At 31.7% G+C, this 16,510-nt stretch overlaps 2 protein-coding genes and 1 long non-coding RNA gene across 14 annotated transcripts in view; all 3 read left to right on the top strand.

The window, feature by feature from the left end:
* LOC114319984 (uncharacterized) overlaps positions 1–16,510 on the top strand; it is a 281,641-nt gene that overhangs the window by 184,256 nt on the left and 80,875 nt on the right. The gene's annotated exons all lie outside the window — the stretch shown is intronic.
* Positions 1–16,510, top strand: part of LOC145788823 (uncharacterized) — a 283,308-nt gene that overhangs the window by 194,780 nt on the left and 72,018 nt on the right. The gene's annotated exons all lie outside the window — the stretch shown is intronic.
* LOC114290176 (small ribosomal subunit protein uS10c) lies at positions 1,068–4,983 on the top strand. The gene is made up of 3 exons (XM_028234070.2): positions 1,068–1,430; positions 1,522–1,584; positions 4,375–4,983. Exons 1-3 carry the CDS (start codon positions 1,206–1,208, stop codon positions 4,684–4,686), a joined length of 600 nt encoding a protein of 199 aa, XP_028089871.2. The 5' UTR covers positions 1,068–1,205; the 3' UTR covers positions 4,687–4,983.

The raw sequence follows: 16,510 nt of genomic DNA, 5'->3' as shown, positions 1-16,510 counted from the left end.
AAGATAAGAAATGATTGAATGGTAATACTAATGACATGTTTTTCAATCCTAGGGAGGTCTGATTAGGCCCATCTACACTGGACTTCGTGTGGAGTTCGGCCCATTATAGCGCTATTTGGATTTTCTGAAATTCCACAAAGTTAAAACGGTGGGCGGTAGTCTGGTTCAAGTGGCCCTTTTGGGGCCTTGGTAAGTTTGTAATTTAGGTACTGTTTATTTGGACATAAAATATTTAAAAAAATATATTTTTTTTATAAATTAATTTTAAACAAAAACAAAATGTTTTTATTTTTATTTTTCAACATTTGGTTGAAACTTAAAAAATATATATTTTATTGTCCAAAAAAAAATTTTTAATTCAATAAAGTATCATTTATAACTATTTATCACTTTTTTTAGTAAGTTAAAATATTTATTTTAAAAGACTAAACATGTTAAAAATGTAGTGAGTAAAAGTCAATTTATAAAAATTAACTTGCCAAATTTTTAAAGGAAAATTATTTTTTTTAAATAATATAAAAATATATTTTTTAAAAAAAATATTTTACTTACTTTTTATTCAAGTAAACAATAAAAAATAAATAAGAATATTTTTAATAAGAATATTTTACCTCGAAACAAACCGTTTGTTTGGTTCTGTCTTCAGAAAATAATTTTTAGAAAATTTTTTATTTTTATTTTCTGTATTTTAATGTTTTCAATAAATTTTTTTAATATTTTAAGTAATTTTTTTTAAAAAAAATTTGAGACACGCTTAACATAAATACACTTAAAAAGTATAATATTTATAAAAAAAATTTAAAATATACTAAATATCAAAAATATAAAAAAAATTCAGTACATTTTTCTTATTTTTTGTGTATTTATTAATTTTTTAAAATATTTTTTCACAAATATTTTATAAGGTATAATTAAAAAAGTAAAAAAATTACTTAAAATTTAAAAAATATTTACTAAAAACAAAAAAAAATACAAAAACAAAATTTTAATTTTCAAAAAATTAAATTTAAAAAACTGAAACCACACAATTCCTAATTGTATTTATTTTCCATTTTATTTTTTATTTTATTTTTTATTTTTTATCACATTTGGATAACACACCAGTAAGCTCAGCCGTGGAGCCAAGGTCTCTCCTGCAAGAGACTCAGAGAGAGAGAGAGAGAGAGAGGGAGAGAGAGAGACCAGAGTGAGGAGAGAGAAAATCAATGGCGATTTCATCAGTTTGTGCAGCAACATTTCTACAACTTCCATCATCCAAATTGTCCGCCATTAATGCTAAGCCCAAGCTTTCTCTTCTCTCTTTGCCCTCTATTGCCTTAACGCTAAAACCACTAAAACCCTCTCAACAATCTACTTTTAAGGTTTTTGCTGCTCCTGAAGTGTTGGATTCTCAAGAAACCCTAGATGGGTCTGACTCTGCTGCCCTTGAGGTTGTGATTCTCAGAAAATTTGAGCACACAACACTGTAATTGCTTTCTCTATTGAGTGTTAATGTTGACTTTTTGGGGGCTTTATGTTCAGGTTGAAGGTCCGGAGCCTCCTCCTGGTTCTTCGCCTCTCAGTATTGGGGCGGATGTTGATAAGGTAATTTCTTCCCTTTAGGCTCTGTTTGGTTGCTGAGAAAATTTAGGGAAGTAAGGGCAGTGTAATTTTATATAAAAATGAATACAACCATTTGGGTCTTAGTTGAGATGTGTTTGAGTGGGTGTATGCTTTACAGTAATTTGTATTAGATATGTTGTCATATTTGATATGAACAGTCACAGAAGAATAGTAACCATTTGAAAAAAAAAAAAACTTTATCATTAGTCTTTTTAGTTAAACATCTTTGAAGTCTTATGCAAATCATTGCAATGTGAGAATAAAATTTGCTGAAGTTCGGATTAGATATATTTGTATTTTTAAATTTTTTTTTTTTTTGGGATCTATTTCCTTTTAATTTGATAGTTCATCCTCCAACTAGGCTTAGTCATGCAAACATAGTGCACTATAGCGCCCAAATTTTTGAAAAAATTTTTTTAAATGATTTAACCCTTCAATTATAGGTCAGCCACATTATGAAGTAACTATGAAAGTAGAAACCAGTAGCCTGGTTAAGTGATTTTGAGGTCCTTATCATTCTTTGGCTTGGATCTTGGATTGAAATTGCATAGTCTGTCGAAAACATTTTCAGTTTTTTTTTTTCTTTCTTTTCCATATTTTCTTTCTTCTTTTGGGGAAAAATAGATGTCAGACCTTGTAGAAGAAGCACTGAGCAACTCAAACCTTTTTGTAATTGAGGAGTTGTGATTGTATTATTGTTGGGAGAACTGTATCAGTGTGGTTTCCCCTTTGAAGGTTCTTTTACTTCCCATTTATACACGCTTAAAATGGATGGCGCTACTGAGGTAGGTATGGAACTTGGAGGTAATGTCACTGGGTTAGTTAAAATATAGTCACTCCTCCCACAGAGGTAACATGCCACCAACAGTTGTAGTTTGTGCCAACTGTCAGCCTTGTGGTGCAGGTTGCTTGGTTTCTCTGCATCTAAAGGTCAAGGGCCTAATTGGCACCAAGTACTTGAGGAAGTGAAGACAGAATAGCTAACAATAAAAAAATTTGAAGGAAAAAAAGAAATTAGTACACCTCATATTTCCTTTTAGAAGAAACTTTAAACTGTCCCTTTCTTTCTATAGGGGCTTCACTCACATATATCTTCACATGCATGTTTATGTATACAAATGTGCCATATGTTTGTGTGCAAGTATAAAATTCTTTGCAATTGTGAAAGCAGATTCAATATAACTATGTAAGTCAGTTGAGTGAAGCATGTGAGAGACCCAGTGTAGTTCAGTTATTGTATCTCATCGTACCCTTCGCAGCTAGAGGAGAAAGAAATCTTAGTCTTTTCTTTATCTTTCTTGGTATCAACGGACTCGGCTTGGGGATAAGTTCCCTGCCCTATGGTTAAAGAAGAGCTTATAAAAGGAGTTGGTGTTAAACACAAATAAGAATTCATTCTAACTAATAGCAGTCATCACACACAAGAAACAGTGTTTGTTTTTCCCTCTTCTTGTTGGAGTTGTATGCTAACTGTATGGAATTAAGAGTTTCATCTAGCTAGAACCGTAGGCTGAGAAAAAGTGAAAACTTCTTGGAATTCCTAATATTTAAGAAATGCTTTGGGATTGTGGTTTCCCTTGTAATATTCATTCAATATCTTTTTAGTCTTTTTTTTTTAATGATTGAATTTATTGACATAGTTGCCATTTGTGAATATTAATCTGTTGCTGGAAGGAACTATCTTAGGCAATCACTTTAGTTCTGAGGTCCTGTGGAGACATGTGAATCTTCACATTATGGTTGTGAAGTGATATAACTCTGGATAATTGAAGAGGAGAGATATGTAAATCAACTTCTTTTTTTATCAAGGCATTGCCACGTGTCTGGAGTTTACACTTGGGAAGGAAAAGCCCTTCAATTGTGTAACAGAAAAAAAGAATGGTAAAACAGATTTCATTCACATGGAAAGTCCCATGTAAATGGGTTGCGCCATGTAAATATATAAAAAGCGAAGTCTCCAGAATAAGTGTTGAGACTTGTACTGCATCCCCTCTCTAACAAGTCACCCAAGCTTGATTTATAGTGTCTAGGGGACCCTCTCTCTCCAGTCCTTGCCAATTGGGCTGGAGAGTCCTCTAAAATTCCAACTTTGTATTAGAGCTAGGTCTTGGATGGCCTCTTGGGCTAAGTCTCTATCCCGGGTCTATTCCCCTTCTTTTGTTTTTCTCTCTATTACCTCCACATTCAACTCTGCCGCATGTACGAGGGAGTGTTAGAGATTTGTCTCAGATCGCCTCTCTAAGCCACTAAAGTTTGGTTCATTCAGTCTGAGGGCCCTCCACCCATTACCATTTGATTTTGGGTTTGGATGCTTCCAAAAATTATGACTATAAGAAAGAGGAAATGCACTTGTTCACATTTGATTTGCCTCTGCCCCTGGAGCTGATATGGCTAGATTCATATGATGATCTTTTAAATAGCAATATTAACAAATTGCAGTGGCTTATGATAAGCCACAAGACTGCAGAAGGAGGATTGCATTTTAAATTAATCTCTTGTGCAAGATGAATATTTCTTTCTTGTTTTCTAATGCTGTGTTTGGTTGGGAGATTTGGGGAGGGATTTAGAAAGGGAAAGGGAAAAGGTGTGTGAAACTAGATGAAATGTAAGTACATTTTATTCACATTTCACTTAACTTTTCTCTTTCCATTTCCAAATCCCTCCTCAAATCCTCCAACCAAACATAGCGTAAAATTACGTTATTCTATTTGCAACTTATTCAGTGGTTTTAGCAACACATTGATCATCTTAATATCTTTTTCCCATTCTCAGATGGCACCAAAGCAGAAAATCAGAATTAAACTGAGGTCATATTGGGTGCGATTGATAGAGGATTCCTGCAAGCAGATAATGGATGCTGCAAGGACAACCAATGCGAAGACCATGGGTCCTGTGCCATTACCAACCAAGAAGCGAATTTACTGTGTACTTAAATCCCCACACGTGCACAAAGATGCCAGGTTCCATTTTGAGATCAGAACTCATCAGCGCCTCATCGATATTCTATACCCGACTGCTCAAACGATAGATTCCTTGATGCAGCTTGACCTTCCTGCTGGGGTTGATGTGGAAGTCAAGCTTTGAGGAAGCATTGCTGCAGCTTCAATGAACACTGTATGCTCATACTTCATTGAAAAAGAAGAGAGTGAGTTGTATGTTCACTCTCTCTTTCAATGTGCCTTTTTGACTTTGGAAGTTGCAACTACCTCTAAGGCAAACACTGTTGGAAAAGAATGTGGTAGATTTGAAGTTTTGTATAATAGTTTGATTTGTTTTTCAAGCCTGGTTTTCTGATACTTTGCGTTTACAATGTGAGTTTGTTTCATGTCTATGTCAGATTTGCTTGATAATATATATGAATTTATAACTAACTATTGGTTACATTGCAACTCATGATAAGTTCTTATGTTGTTGTTAAGGATGCTTCTGATTTTTCCATTTAGTGAGCAATTTTGAAGGAGAATGATTGCCAAAAAATTTCTCTACTCCTATTCCAAATTGCTATTCATGATATACTAGCGTTATACCGTGCTATGCACGTTTTAAACAAATAATTAATAATTAATTTTAAAATTAAAATTAAACAGTAGAAAATAAAATTAATTAAATTTTAATTATTTTTATCATAATTTTACTTATGATTTTTTTCCCCTTACCGTTAGTGTTATGTTTTAAGTTCTAAATAACAATAACATAAATCATAATGTAATTAGTAAAAATTAAACAAAAATTACGATAAATTATAAAATTTCACTTTTTAATTTTTATTTTTAGAAACAAAAATTACACCCATAATAAAATATAAATACATTATTATTTTTTAAGGGTTTTATAATTTTAGTTTGCCATATATTAGATGATATCGTAAATTATGTGAAACTTAATAATTATTAATATATTTTTTTTCTAAATTACATTTTTTTAGTATGCCATATAATAGTAATAATAATAATTTTTTTTTGTGAAACTCAAATTTGTTTAAATCAAAAAATTGAATAAATGAATTACCAATGACTCTTATCTTTTTGGAAACACAATTTTTAGATTTTCTCACAATCGCTAATTTTGACATCTCACATTAGGCCCTTTTCTTATTCTTCTCTCTCATTCACCTTTGTTTAACTAATCTTCATAGCATGGTTGTAATTTTTTAAAATTATTTTATAAACCATAATATTCGTGCTATGCACGGGTTTAAATAAATAATTAAAAATAAATTTCAAAATTTAATAATAACATAAAATTTATTTATAAAAAATAAATAAACTATGGTATAATGTATTTTTAAAAAATGTAATAAAATTGGAAAAACTATATTTACAATGAAATATAAATGCATTTTGTTTTATAAGTTTTGCAATTTAGTTTATTTTATGTTAGAAATAGCCCAATCATATAATAAATTATATTTGTCAATTTATCAACTACCCATTGGCTATTTTGTAAAAGTTTAAAAATATGTCTACTTAGGCATAAAATTATAGTTTCTCCTCTATTATAAATCATGAATACAAAAAGAGTTGGTTTGACGATTTATAGTTATGGTAGACACTAAAAGTGTCATCTAATTGGCTCAATATTTATCTCAACTTGGCCATGACATAATTATCAGAGAATTATCTTAATCTATGCCTAAGCACGAACCACTCAACTCATTTATCTATTAAATTGGTAAATAAATATATGTTAGTATTTTTTATAATAAGATAATAAATATGTACATGTTTATGCATAATTATTAAAAAAATTAGAACTTTGATAAAATTTTATATTTATATTTAAAATTGTTGAGGATTTATAGTTGTGTTAGATAATAAAAGTGACATAATTTAATTGACTCAACATTTATCTCAACTTGGTCATGACCTAATTATTAGAGAATTGTCTTAGTCTATATCTAAGCATGAACCACTTAATGCATTTATTTATTAAATTGATGAATAAATATATGTCAATATTTTTTTATAATAAAATATATAGAAGTTGACGTGAAGATTTATAATTATGCTAGATACTAAAAATGACATAATATAATTGATTCAACATTTATCTCAATTTGATCATGACCTAATCATTAGAGAATTGCCTGAATTTATATCTAAGCATGAATCACTTAATTCATTTATTTATTTATTAAATTGATGAAGATTTATAATTATGCTAGATACTAAAAATGACATAATCTAATTGATTCAACATTTATCTCAACTTGATCATGACCTAATCATTAAAGAATTGCCTTAATCTATGTCTAAGCATGAACCACTTAATTCATTTATTTATTAAATTGATGAATAAATATATGTCAATATTTTTTTATAATAAAATTATAAATATGTACATGTCTATGCATAGTTATTAAAAAATTAAAACTTTGATAAATTTTATATTTATATTTAAAATTATTACATGAATAGTTAAGTGTATTTATGTGTGAAAAAACTATCAAAGGTCAACTTAAAATATGAACATTGTTCTAACCATATTTTGGACTTGATTTAAAATTTTGATCGATCAATTAATAGAAATAGTTGGTAATAATCAATTTAAATTTTATGTTTAGATTATATTATAATATCTCAAATTTTTATTAGTATGAACTAATTTGAGGGATAGTACTTATATTAAACATTAAAAGTAGTTAAGAAGTTAGATTAAGATCAATTTTTATGTCAACAATTAAATTCTTAGAGAATTATCTTCATTCATATCTAATTCATGATCACTTAACCCACTTATTTTTTTTTTAAATCGCTAAATATATTATGATTATTTTTTATAACCAAAATAAGAAAATGTATGTATATTTTTGGCATATTTATTTATTTTTTGTAAAAAATTTATATATTTATATTAAAAATTCTTACACAAATAATTAAGTATATTTATATATGAAAAAAATTATATAATACTAAATCGACCTAAAGTATAGAGTTTGTTCTAATCCTATCTTGGGCTCGATTTAAAAATTGATCCGTTAATTAGTGAAAACAGTTAATAATAATCAATTTAAGCTTATATTTAATAATTTGTTAAGTTATGATGGGTATGAGTTAATATTGGATCAAATACTAAAAGTAGTGTAGAACTCAATTTGGTTGATTTTTATGCTATACATCAATCGAATTTTTAGATAATCGTTTTGGTTCATATCCAACCATCACATTGCCCACATATTTATTTTTTAAAATGGTAAAAGTATTGTAAAATTTTTTATAACCAAAATAAAAAAATATGAATATATATTTAGCATGTTTATTAATATTCTAAAATTTCAATTAAGAAATTATATATTTGTTCTTAAAATATGTCTAATATTAAATTATATTTACATTTAAAAGAATTATTTAAGATCAGATTAAGATAGTTCATAAATTTTATTTTTAGTGTAAAACTTGATCAAAGAAGTGAAGTTTCAAAAACAAATCATAATTTTCAATTTAGATCTTATTAAATTTTTATTTAATACAAATTTTCATGTAAAATTTTTTAATATTTTAAAAATAATTAATTATTTGTGAAATGAAGTTACCATTATAAAAAAACACTAAAAAAATTGTCTTTTAGTAGTGTGAAAATTCATTAACTAAAGAATTAAATTTATGAGATATAGAATTTTTTTTTTTTTTTTGGAAACAAAATAAATGAATATTGCTAATAGGAAGGGTGCTTGTAATCATATACAATTTTTTTTCACACCCATCACATGTATTAAAAAATCTATAATTTAGGCATAAATGTACATATGAGTGTACAAAACAAATAAAAAAAAAAGTGTATAAAAGAAATTAAATGTGTGTAATTAAATCAAAATACTTTGAAGGCTCTTAATTTTTATCTTAAATTTTAAAAATTTGAGCGCAGTTATATATAATATGAATAATATAGTAATATAGTAAAAAGTAAGTTTTAATTTTTTTTAAAGAAAATAAAAATCAGTGCAAGAGGATTAGGTTTGAAAATATATGAAATATTTTTTTTATCTTTCGTTTTGAAAATGATAAATTATGGAATTATTAATATTTTAAAAATTAATTGGTGCATATAGCACCACTGATTACTTTAATGGATTAGCCAATATTACTTTTTAAATTTATTTTTTAATTCAATAAATTCACAAATTTATTATGAGGTTTTGAAACTCCCACAATATCCTTCATGAATACCCCACTTTACTTATATAATATATAGATAGATTTTACTTCTCCCCATAAAATTTATACACCAAATAAGTTTTTTGTTTCAAAGATGACATCTTTTAGAATGTAATTATTTAGTGCTTACAAAATAAAATATATTATTGTTCATGTTGTACTTTCAATAAGTAGTTGAAAATTTTACCAACTTGTTAAGTAAATGGAAGATAAGAAACGATTCACACAATTTATTTTGCAATTGTCATTCATCAAAAATATTGCCAAATAAATATTACATGATATTTTGAAATTTTTTAATAATTTTCATAGCTTCAAAACCAAAATTGAAAGAATAAACTAACAAGATCGATAATCCGTGAAAATGTTTATGACGCAAAACAGTGGACAATTTGAAAACAAAGCAAATGAGAAAGTTTTGTAATATTGAAGTAGATTTGTAACACTACAACCATGTGTATTTATATACATCATGGTGAACTTTGGTAACGTATAACTCTAGGTGTTGTTACACAACATCAATAGCCACAATGCTTTGTCCAAGAGTTGTGTTCTTCGGCTTTGAAATTCAAACTGTTTCTTCCAGATTGTTCTCCTTTCCTGTGGGAAGATTCATCACCAATCAAATGAGTTATGATTGAATGTAGAGAGACCCACCAAATTATGGTGTGATCACTCCTATTCCATGAAAATAGGGAAGAAAATTCTTAATTGAGTGCATATCTTGTAGAATATTAGTCAATTTGATTGAAGTGCACTCCTCTCTCTCTCTCTCTCTCTCTCTCTGTCTCTCTCTCCTGTGAAAATTTTCTAATTCTGCCATTGGTTAATTAATTAATAAATTTTAAATAATTATATATTTTTTATTGCATATACTTTTATAAAAATAAGTAATTTTTTTTAAAAAAATTAACAAATACTTTTAACAAAATCTATCTTTTGAAAACTTTTAAGTGAGAACTTTGACGCCGTTTAATATAGTTAAAGCGGGTGTTTATGACTTTTATTATTTCAAATTTTGTACTAGAAAGTCTTTTGCATCTGTTATTTACTACCAAATAAATTAAAAAAATTCAAATAAATTAAAAATAATAATTATTAAAAGGTTGGAGAAATAATTTTTAAAATTTTTAATTTAAATAACATATTTTTACTTGTCAAAAGTTTGGCTTGATGGAATCAATCTAGAGAAGGAATAATTGTGGCATTACTACTAGTAGATATCTTTATGATTTTTCTTTATACACTTTTTTTTGTGATCTAGCCATTAAAACAAAATTTCAAGATTCATTGTAAGATATTGGAGAATAAATAAAGCAGTTGATGATGATGAGGATACCATATCTCAAGAATAAAGAACAAAAAGTGGCTCATTTCAATTTCAAAATAGTATTTATACAAAATATATTTTTTTTAATGTGTAGACAACTCCTAAAAGACTCCGAATAATTACTCAAGTGGTCATGAAAAGAGTATTTAAGTATCAATATAAGTAAGATGGAAAATGCTATGGACCCCAAACAAATTACCAAATTTTCTACCAAACCTCTCACATGGGTGTATCAATGTGTGTGAGTCCCACACCCATGTGAGAGATTTAGTAAAAAATTTAGTAATTTGTCTGGGATCCCTAGCATAACTCATGTAAGATTTCATAAAGTTTCAGATTCAAACTTAAAAAAAAAAATCTATATTATAATTTAACTACTAACATATTTATTTTTTTTTTTAAAAATGTAAAATAAAAAACAACCCCTTTGAACTTGAGTGGGTATCTATTAGTATGCCATTTGAAGTTTTGAAGAGTCACCACTTTTGTTTGAACTTTAGCATCAAATACAAAGGTCACATTGACACTAGACCTCGTTTGGGAACTTTTTTTTTTAGTCAAAAAGTTATTAAATTAGTCAAAAAATCAACAATTCATACCAAAAAGTCAAAAATTCTCTTTTCTCTCTACTTTTTGCACATCTTTCCGTAAAAAGTCAAAAAGTCATCCTAAACATACTAGTTTTTTTTAGTTCATATTTTAACCAAATAGTCAAAAAATTATTAAATTAGTCTGTTTCGAAACGAGGCCACCAATTCATCTAGAACAACAAAATTGCGGTTCTTTCGGTGCACCTCATAAATTGGTTAATTGCTTATGCTTTATTTTTAATACAATTTTAAATTTTGAGTTACAATATTTTATTTTTTTAGATCCGTCTAAATTAAATTTATAAAAAAATTAAAAAAAAAATCAATAAAAGCATAAATAAGCTTACATTTTTTGGGGGGGACAAAATTTGACTAATTTTTGTTATTAGTGTTTTTTTTTTCTTTCATTTCCAAATTTTAATTTTACAGATCATCTAATTTAGACAGCTTTAATTTTTTTAGTCATAATGGGTAGATTATTTATAAAAAAAAAAAAAAAAAATGTTGATCTAATACTCATAACTACATAATATTTTCACATTCCTCTTTAAAAAAAAAAAAAGAGAGAGTAGGGTTCCTTGTTATTAAGGTGTCAAGGCGGTCAGTAATTGGTTGAGAAAGAAATTGAACTTTTTTTTATCTGTAGTGGTTGGAACGTGGGTGGTTGAAGAAAGTCGTCTAAGGAGCAAAACACATGCCTTGATCAATGCAAAATTGATCAAAATCATATCATGATTTGTTGCTAACGACTTTCAACTTTGCTCTCTCCAACTTCTCTTAGTCTTGTTAATTATTATTGTTCAGTTTAGCTTAGTCGTCTAATTCTAAAAAAAGTTTGTTGTTCATTTTTTCCCTATATAAGCACTATAAAATACAGTAACTATAAATATTTGATTAATATAAAAATTTTCATGAATAATTTATATATTATAATTTAAGAAATTAACAATTCGGATAACCAATATAAGTTCTATGGTTTTTTTGATGAAAAAAGTATTTAAGTATATAATACAATCCAATCAGAAACGCAAGGCGGCAAATAACTTTTCAAAGCATAAAGACGCAACTTATTACGAAACAAATTTGTTTGTAGTCTAGCGTAGCGTAGACGCAAATGGCTACCGTCAGACCACGCATTCTAAAAACAAATGTAAGGTTCAGGAAAATCTAAACACAACAATTACGCGTCCAACAATTACTCCACCAATTAAAATATGTGTGACGCGTCATCACAAACGTCACACACTTTGCACTTGTTACTCTTTCTTTCTTTTCTTTTTTTTAACTGCCCTTGTTACTTGCAACAATGCCGGAGATGTCTAATTTTAAAATTTTAAAGAAAGTTTTAATGGTATAATAATAAATAAAAAAAAAACAAATATACAATACATTACATGTGAATTCTACTTTTTATCATATTATTAAGGAATTGTTTGAAATGTCTTAAATAAGTGTATTTTTTGTCTTTTTAAATTAAAAAATTGAGGTTAAAAATATGAATATTTGGGTTAATTTTTTGATTTTTTATAGAAAAAATGTGTATTAACAAATTGTATAAATTAATGTATAGAGAAAAATTAGTATTGAGAGTTGTGCAGCCGTAATTGTTGACTTTTGATGAATAGTGATAACTTTTTAACTTTTTGAATAACTTTTTGACTTTTTAAGTTTTTTGAGACTTCCCAAACTTGACCTACAACTATCCTTAAAATTCTAAAATTAAAATTCTCAATTACCTGCCTCACTTTTACTTTTACTTTTTTTTTTTTAATTTTTATTTTACGTGTTTCCCTTTGGATTGCGCGTGTCCAGTACTTAACATGAGAGCTTCTATTCCGGCCAGGAATAGTCGCGCGTCAGATTTGTGATAGGTTTGTAGTAAATCGCTTTCGTCCCGTATCATATTGAAAATGACAGGGACAAGGTGAGTGTGTGGCAAAAAATAAATTAATTTTATAAATTAAATAATAATAATGATAATTATATGTAATATAGTATTATGGATAACAATTTATACTTGATAAAAAAATATAAAATACAAGATAAAAAAATGACTTAAAATTAATATTAAATACAATATTTTAGTATTTTAATCTAATTATAACAAAAAAACTAAATTATATATATTAGATATATATAAATATATTTAATAAATATAATCGGAGTAAGGTCGGATAAAACGGGATAGGGATAACAAAATCATCTCCACCTCACTTCTTTATTAGAGTGAGAAGAAGGGGGATGTGAGGGTTGGGAAAATGATATCCCAAACTCAAATATCCAATTTTCACTCAATTACATATTATATATATTTCACAAACAAATAATTTTTATTTTTATTTTATGCACACTACATTAATCTTTATAATATTTTCACATTTATCCTTCAATTTCTAACCCTAACTCAAATAAAATCCATTAATCACCATCTATTGCCGACATCACTTCGTTCCAATTCCCACCCCTCCGTCTTTCCCATATCTTTCTTTCTAGTTATCTTCTTTGTTTGTTCTTAACTTTTTTTGCAATCCCTTTCCGTCTTCTCTTCAATTGCCCTTGTATTGACCTTCTTTTTTGAGAGGGTAATTTATATGTAAATTGGGCCGAGCTGGGTAATGGGCTGCTCTTTGGGCCGTAATGAAGAGGCTTGGGAGATAGACCACGGTCAAGTGTTAGTTCGGTCCAAAGTAAGGCTCTTGCCGCCAGACTAAGTTAGTTCGGTCACGTCATTCGGAGCTGAGATACGGCGACTTCGCACGGTAAGCCTAGCTTTGGTTAGCCCGGTCCAAGCTTGCTACGGTTAGCTCGGTCTCAATAGGTGAAACCGGGATACAAGCTGTGAAGAGAGAGCCGAGCTAACTAGAGTTCGATCGCTTTGGCCTGTTTAACATGGCTATGTTATCCCGATCGTTTTGCCATACTACCGGTTTGAAACCATCTCACTTGGTTTAAGCAGTGAGGGGGGTGTTGAAGGATAAGGATTATCTTTCAGAAGTATGAATCCTAGGAGGACTCTACGTGGAGGAGTAAGAGTCCTACTAGGATTGTGCCATGCGGAACCTATAAAAGCTCACAACACCACCTATGGAGAGGTAACACAACTTTGATTCTCAAATACACAGAGCTTTTGTCTATTTGTCTGTTTTACTGACCTAGGCATCGGAGAGGTATCTGGGGCACACCCGCCGGCTAGCTCACGTTTGTATTTTCAGGGGATAAAGCGACGTCGTACGGAGGAGCGCAGACTTGATCAACAGGATTATACGGGAAGAATATTTCATACCCGTACAATTGGCGCCGTCTGTAGGAATATCAGACTAGAACAAAACCTCTTGATCAAGCTTTTCCTCTTTAGAAGCAATGGCGCACAACAAAGATTTGCCCTAGTCCGCCATTGATGGACAAACACCAGAGGGGGGTGCAAGGCGCGAAGGCCTACCTTCTATTCCTCCCATGACAGACTTGGAGCCACGGCGACAAAATCCCAGGAGGGATGCAAGGGGGAGGAGGCGGACTAACAGCCCTCGTCACTCTCGTTCACGAAGTCCTGACAGACAAAGGCGGAGGATTGATCCTCAAGCTCTGGAGGACCGCGTGAAAGAGCAAGATGAATTAATAAGGAAGATGGCGGCGGACATGGAGGCCATGAAGCTCCAGATCAAGGGAAAAGGGGTGGCGACAGGAGAGAGACGCAAAGGCAATGCGCCTCCTCACCACTCAGAAGATCGTAGTAGGCATATCACAACATCACAAGCAGAGAGTAGAAGCCTCAGGACGAGCGACACTCAATCAAGGACTTCCAGAACTCGTTACTCCAGGTTTGAGAGAACGAGATCATTAAGGTCTTACACAAAGGGAAGTACCTATCGGCTCTCACACACGCACCATATATCATCCAGGAAAACGGAGTTGCCTAGATCGTCCAACTTACGGACTGTGTTTGAAGAAAGGGCGCGACAGAAGGAGGATGCTAGGGCACGCGACCCGCACAGAGTTTCAGCCCTTCGGCAGTTGGCTCCTCGGACGCATGGAAGCATCGAGGTTGGAATGCCAGTACCACACCTTGCCTACGAACCAACAGATAAAGCGTTGGCAAGACTACATAGCTCGCTGTTCATTCCGATGATTGAGGACGCATCATTACCCTCAGGCTTCATCCAGCCTAAATTTACTACGTACGAAGGGAAGACAGACCCTTACATGCACCTAAGCCACTTCCGCCAGGTTATGGCGGTATATCGACAAAACGAGGCTTTGATGTGCATCCTCTTCCCATCAAGCCTTGGTGACCTAGGCTTGACTTGGTTCGAAAAACTTCCAGAAGGCAGCATAGCCTCCTGGGCACAATTGGCGGAGGCGTTCGTAACAAGGTTCAGAACGAACACCCAAACCCCGGTGGAAATTGATCAACTGCTCTCCATCGACATGGGCAAAAAAGGGGTCATTCAAATCCTACAATAGCTGCTACTGGGAGACCTTCAACCAGATTGGGGACTGCCTCACCAATCTCGCCATCGCACAGTACAAAAAAGGTATTCCAGTCGGGAATAGACTAAGGGACTCAATCACTATGACACCGCCTCTCACGATGGAGGCCTTAATGGAGAGAGTGCACCAGCACATTCGGGTTGAAGAAGATGGCGCCCGTGCTAAAGCAAAGTCTAGCACGACGGCAGTACCAGATAAAAAGACCGCGGCAAAGGTCAATGCGGTAGAACGTCCGAACAAAAACGGACGAGAAAGGCGGGACAACGGAGAAGACCAGGATAAAAGATGGTTAAGAGTCCGCACTGCCATTACCACGGTATTTAAAAAGCCAATCTACCAGATTCTAAGCGAGATACGCGATGAACCTTTCGTCAGATGGCCTGCCAAGCTAGGAGAGGCTCAAAAGGACTACGACGAAAGATCACGGTGCACCTTCCATAAAGAAAAAGGGCACCGCACTGAAAATTGTACACCATTGAGACAACATCTAGAGGAGTTGGTGGCGGCTAGTCACCTGGACAAATACATTGAAGGAGGGGCGCAGCCAGCCCCCCAGAATGACAACCACTCGAATGGTATGCCAATCGACGCCCCACTTCAAGGCGTCATCAACGTAATTCATGGAGTATTTGAACCTGAGCGCGTATGCGAGCTCAGGGGCATGATAAAGAAGGCTAAACACTTAAGAGAGGTACTAAGTGCCCAACCTACCATAAAAAAGGAGAGAACAGAGGCCACGAACGTCATGTCTTTTTCAGACAATGACTTGGAAAGAATATATTGCCCTCACAATGATGCACTGGTCGTCACTCTCCGCATCAAGGAATACGACGTCAAGCGAATTCTGATAGACCAAGGTAGCTCGTGTGAGATAATGTACTACGACACCTTCAAACAACTGAAATTGGAGGATAAAGACCTGGCACCAGCTATATCCCCCCTGATCGGATTCAATTCAATGCCAGAATGGCCAGTCGGCAAAATTATCCTTCCAGTCAGGGCAGGAAGCGTGACAAAACAAGTGAAGTTTTGGGTGTTAAAGGTCCCTTCCACTTACAACATAATCTTGGGAAGCACATGCCTCCATGCCATGAAATCAGTAGCATCATCCTACCATCAAGTAATGCGGTTTCCCAACGAAGCCGGGGTAATTGAAGAGGTCTTTGGAGACCAGATTATGTCCAAACAATGCTTTGTCACGGTTAATGGCAGCCGCGCTGCCAAGGAATATGTTCATTCGGTAGAAGAACCTGAGAGTAATGAACTGTTCGCAGATGTCGGCAAAGCAGCTGATCAAAAAGCGGTGGAAGACTTGGTAGAGGTAAGAATAGATAAAAAAAACTCGG

This window comes from Camellia sinensis, chromosome 7 (genome assembly GCF_055761805.1).
Source record: "Camellia sinensis isolate YWXY chromosome 7, ASM5576180v1, whole genome shotgun sequence".
Taxonomy (NCBI): Eukaryota; Viridiplantae; Streptophyta; class Magnoliopsida; order Ericales; family Theaceae; genus Camellia; species Camellia sinensis.
The sequence above is the reverse complement of the archived record's forward strand: the minus strand, read 5'-3'. Positions and strand labels throughout refer to the sequence as shown.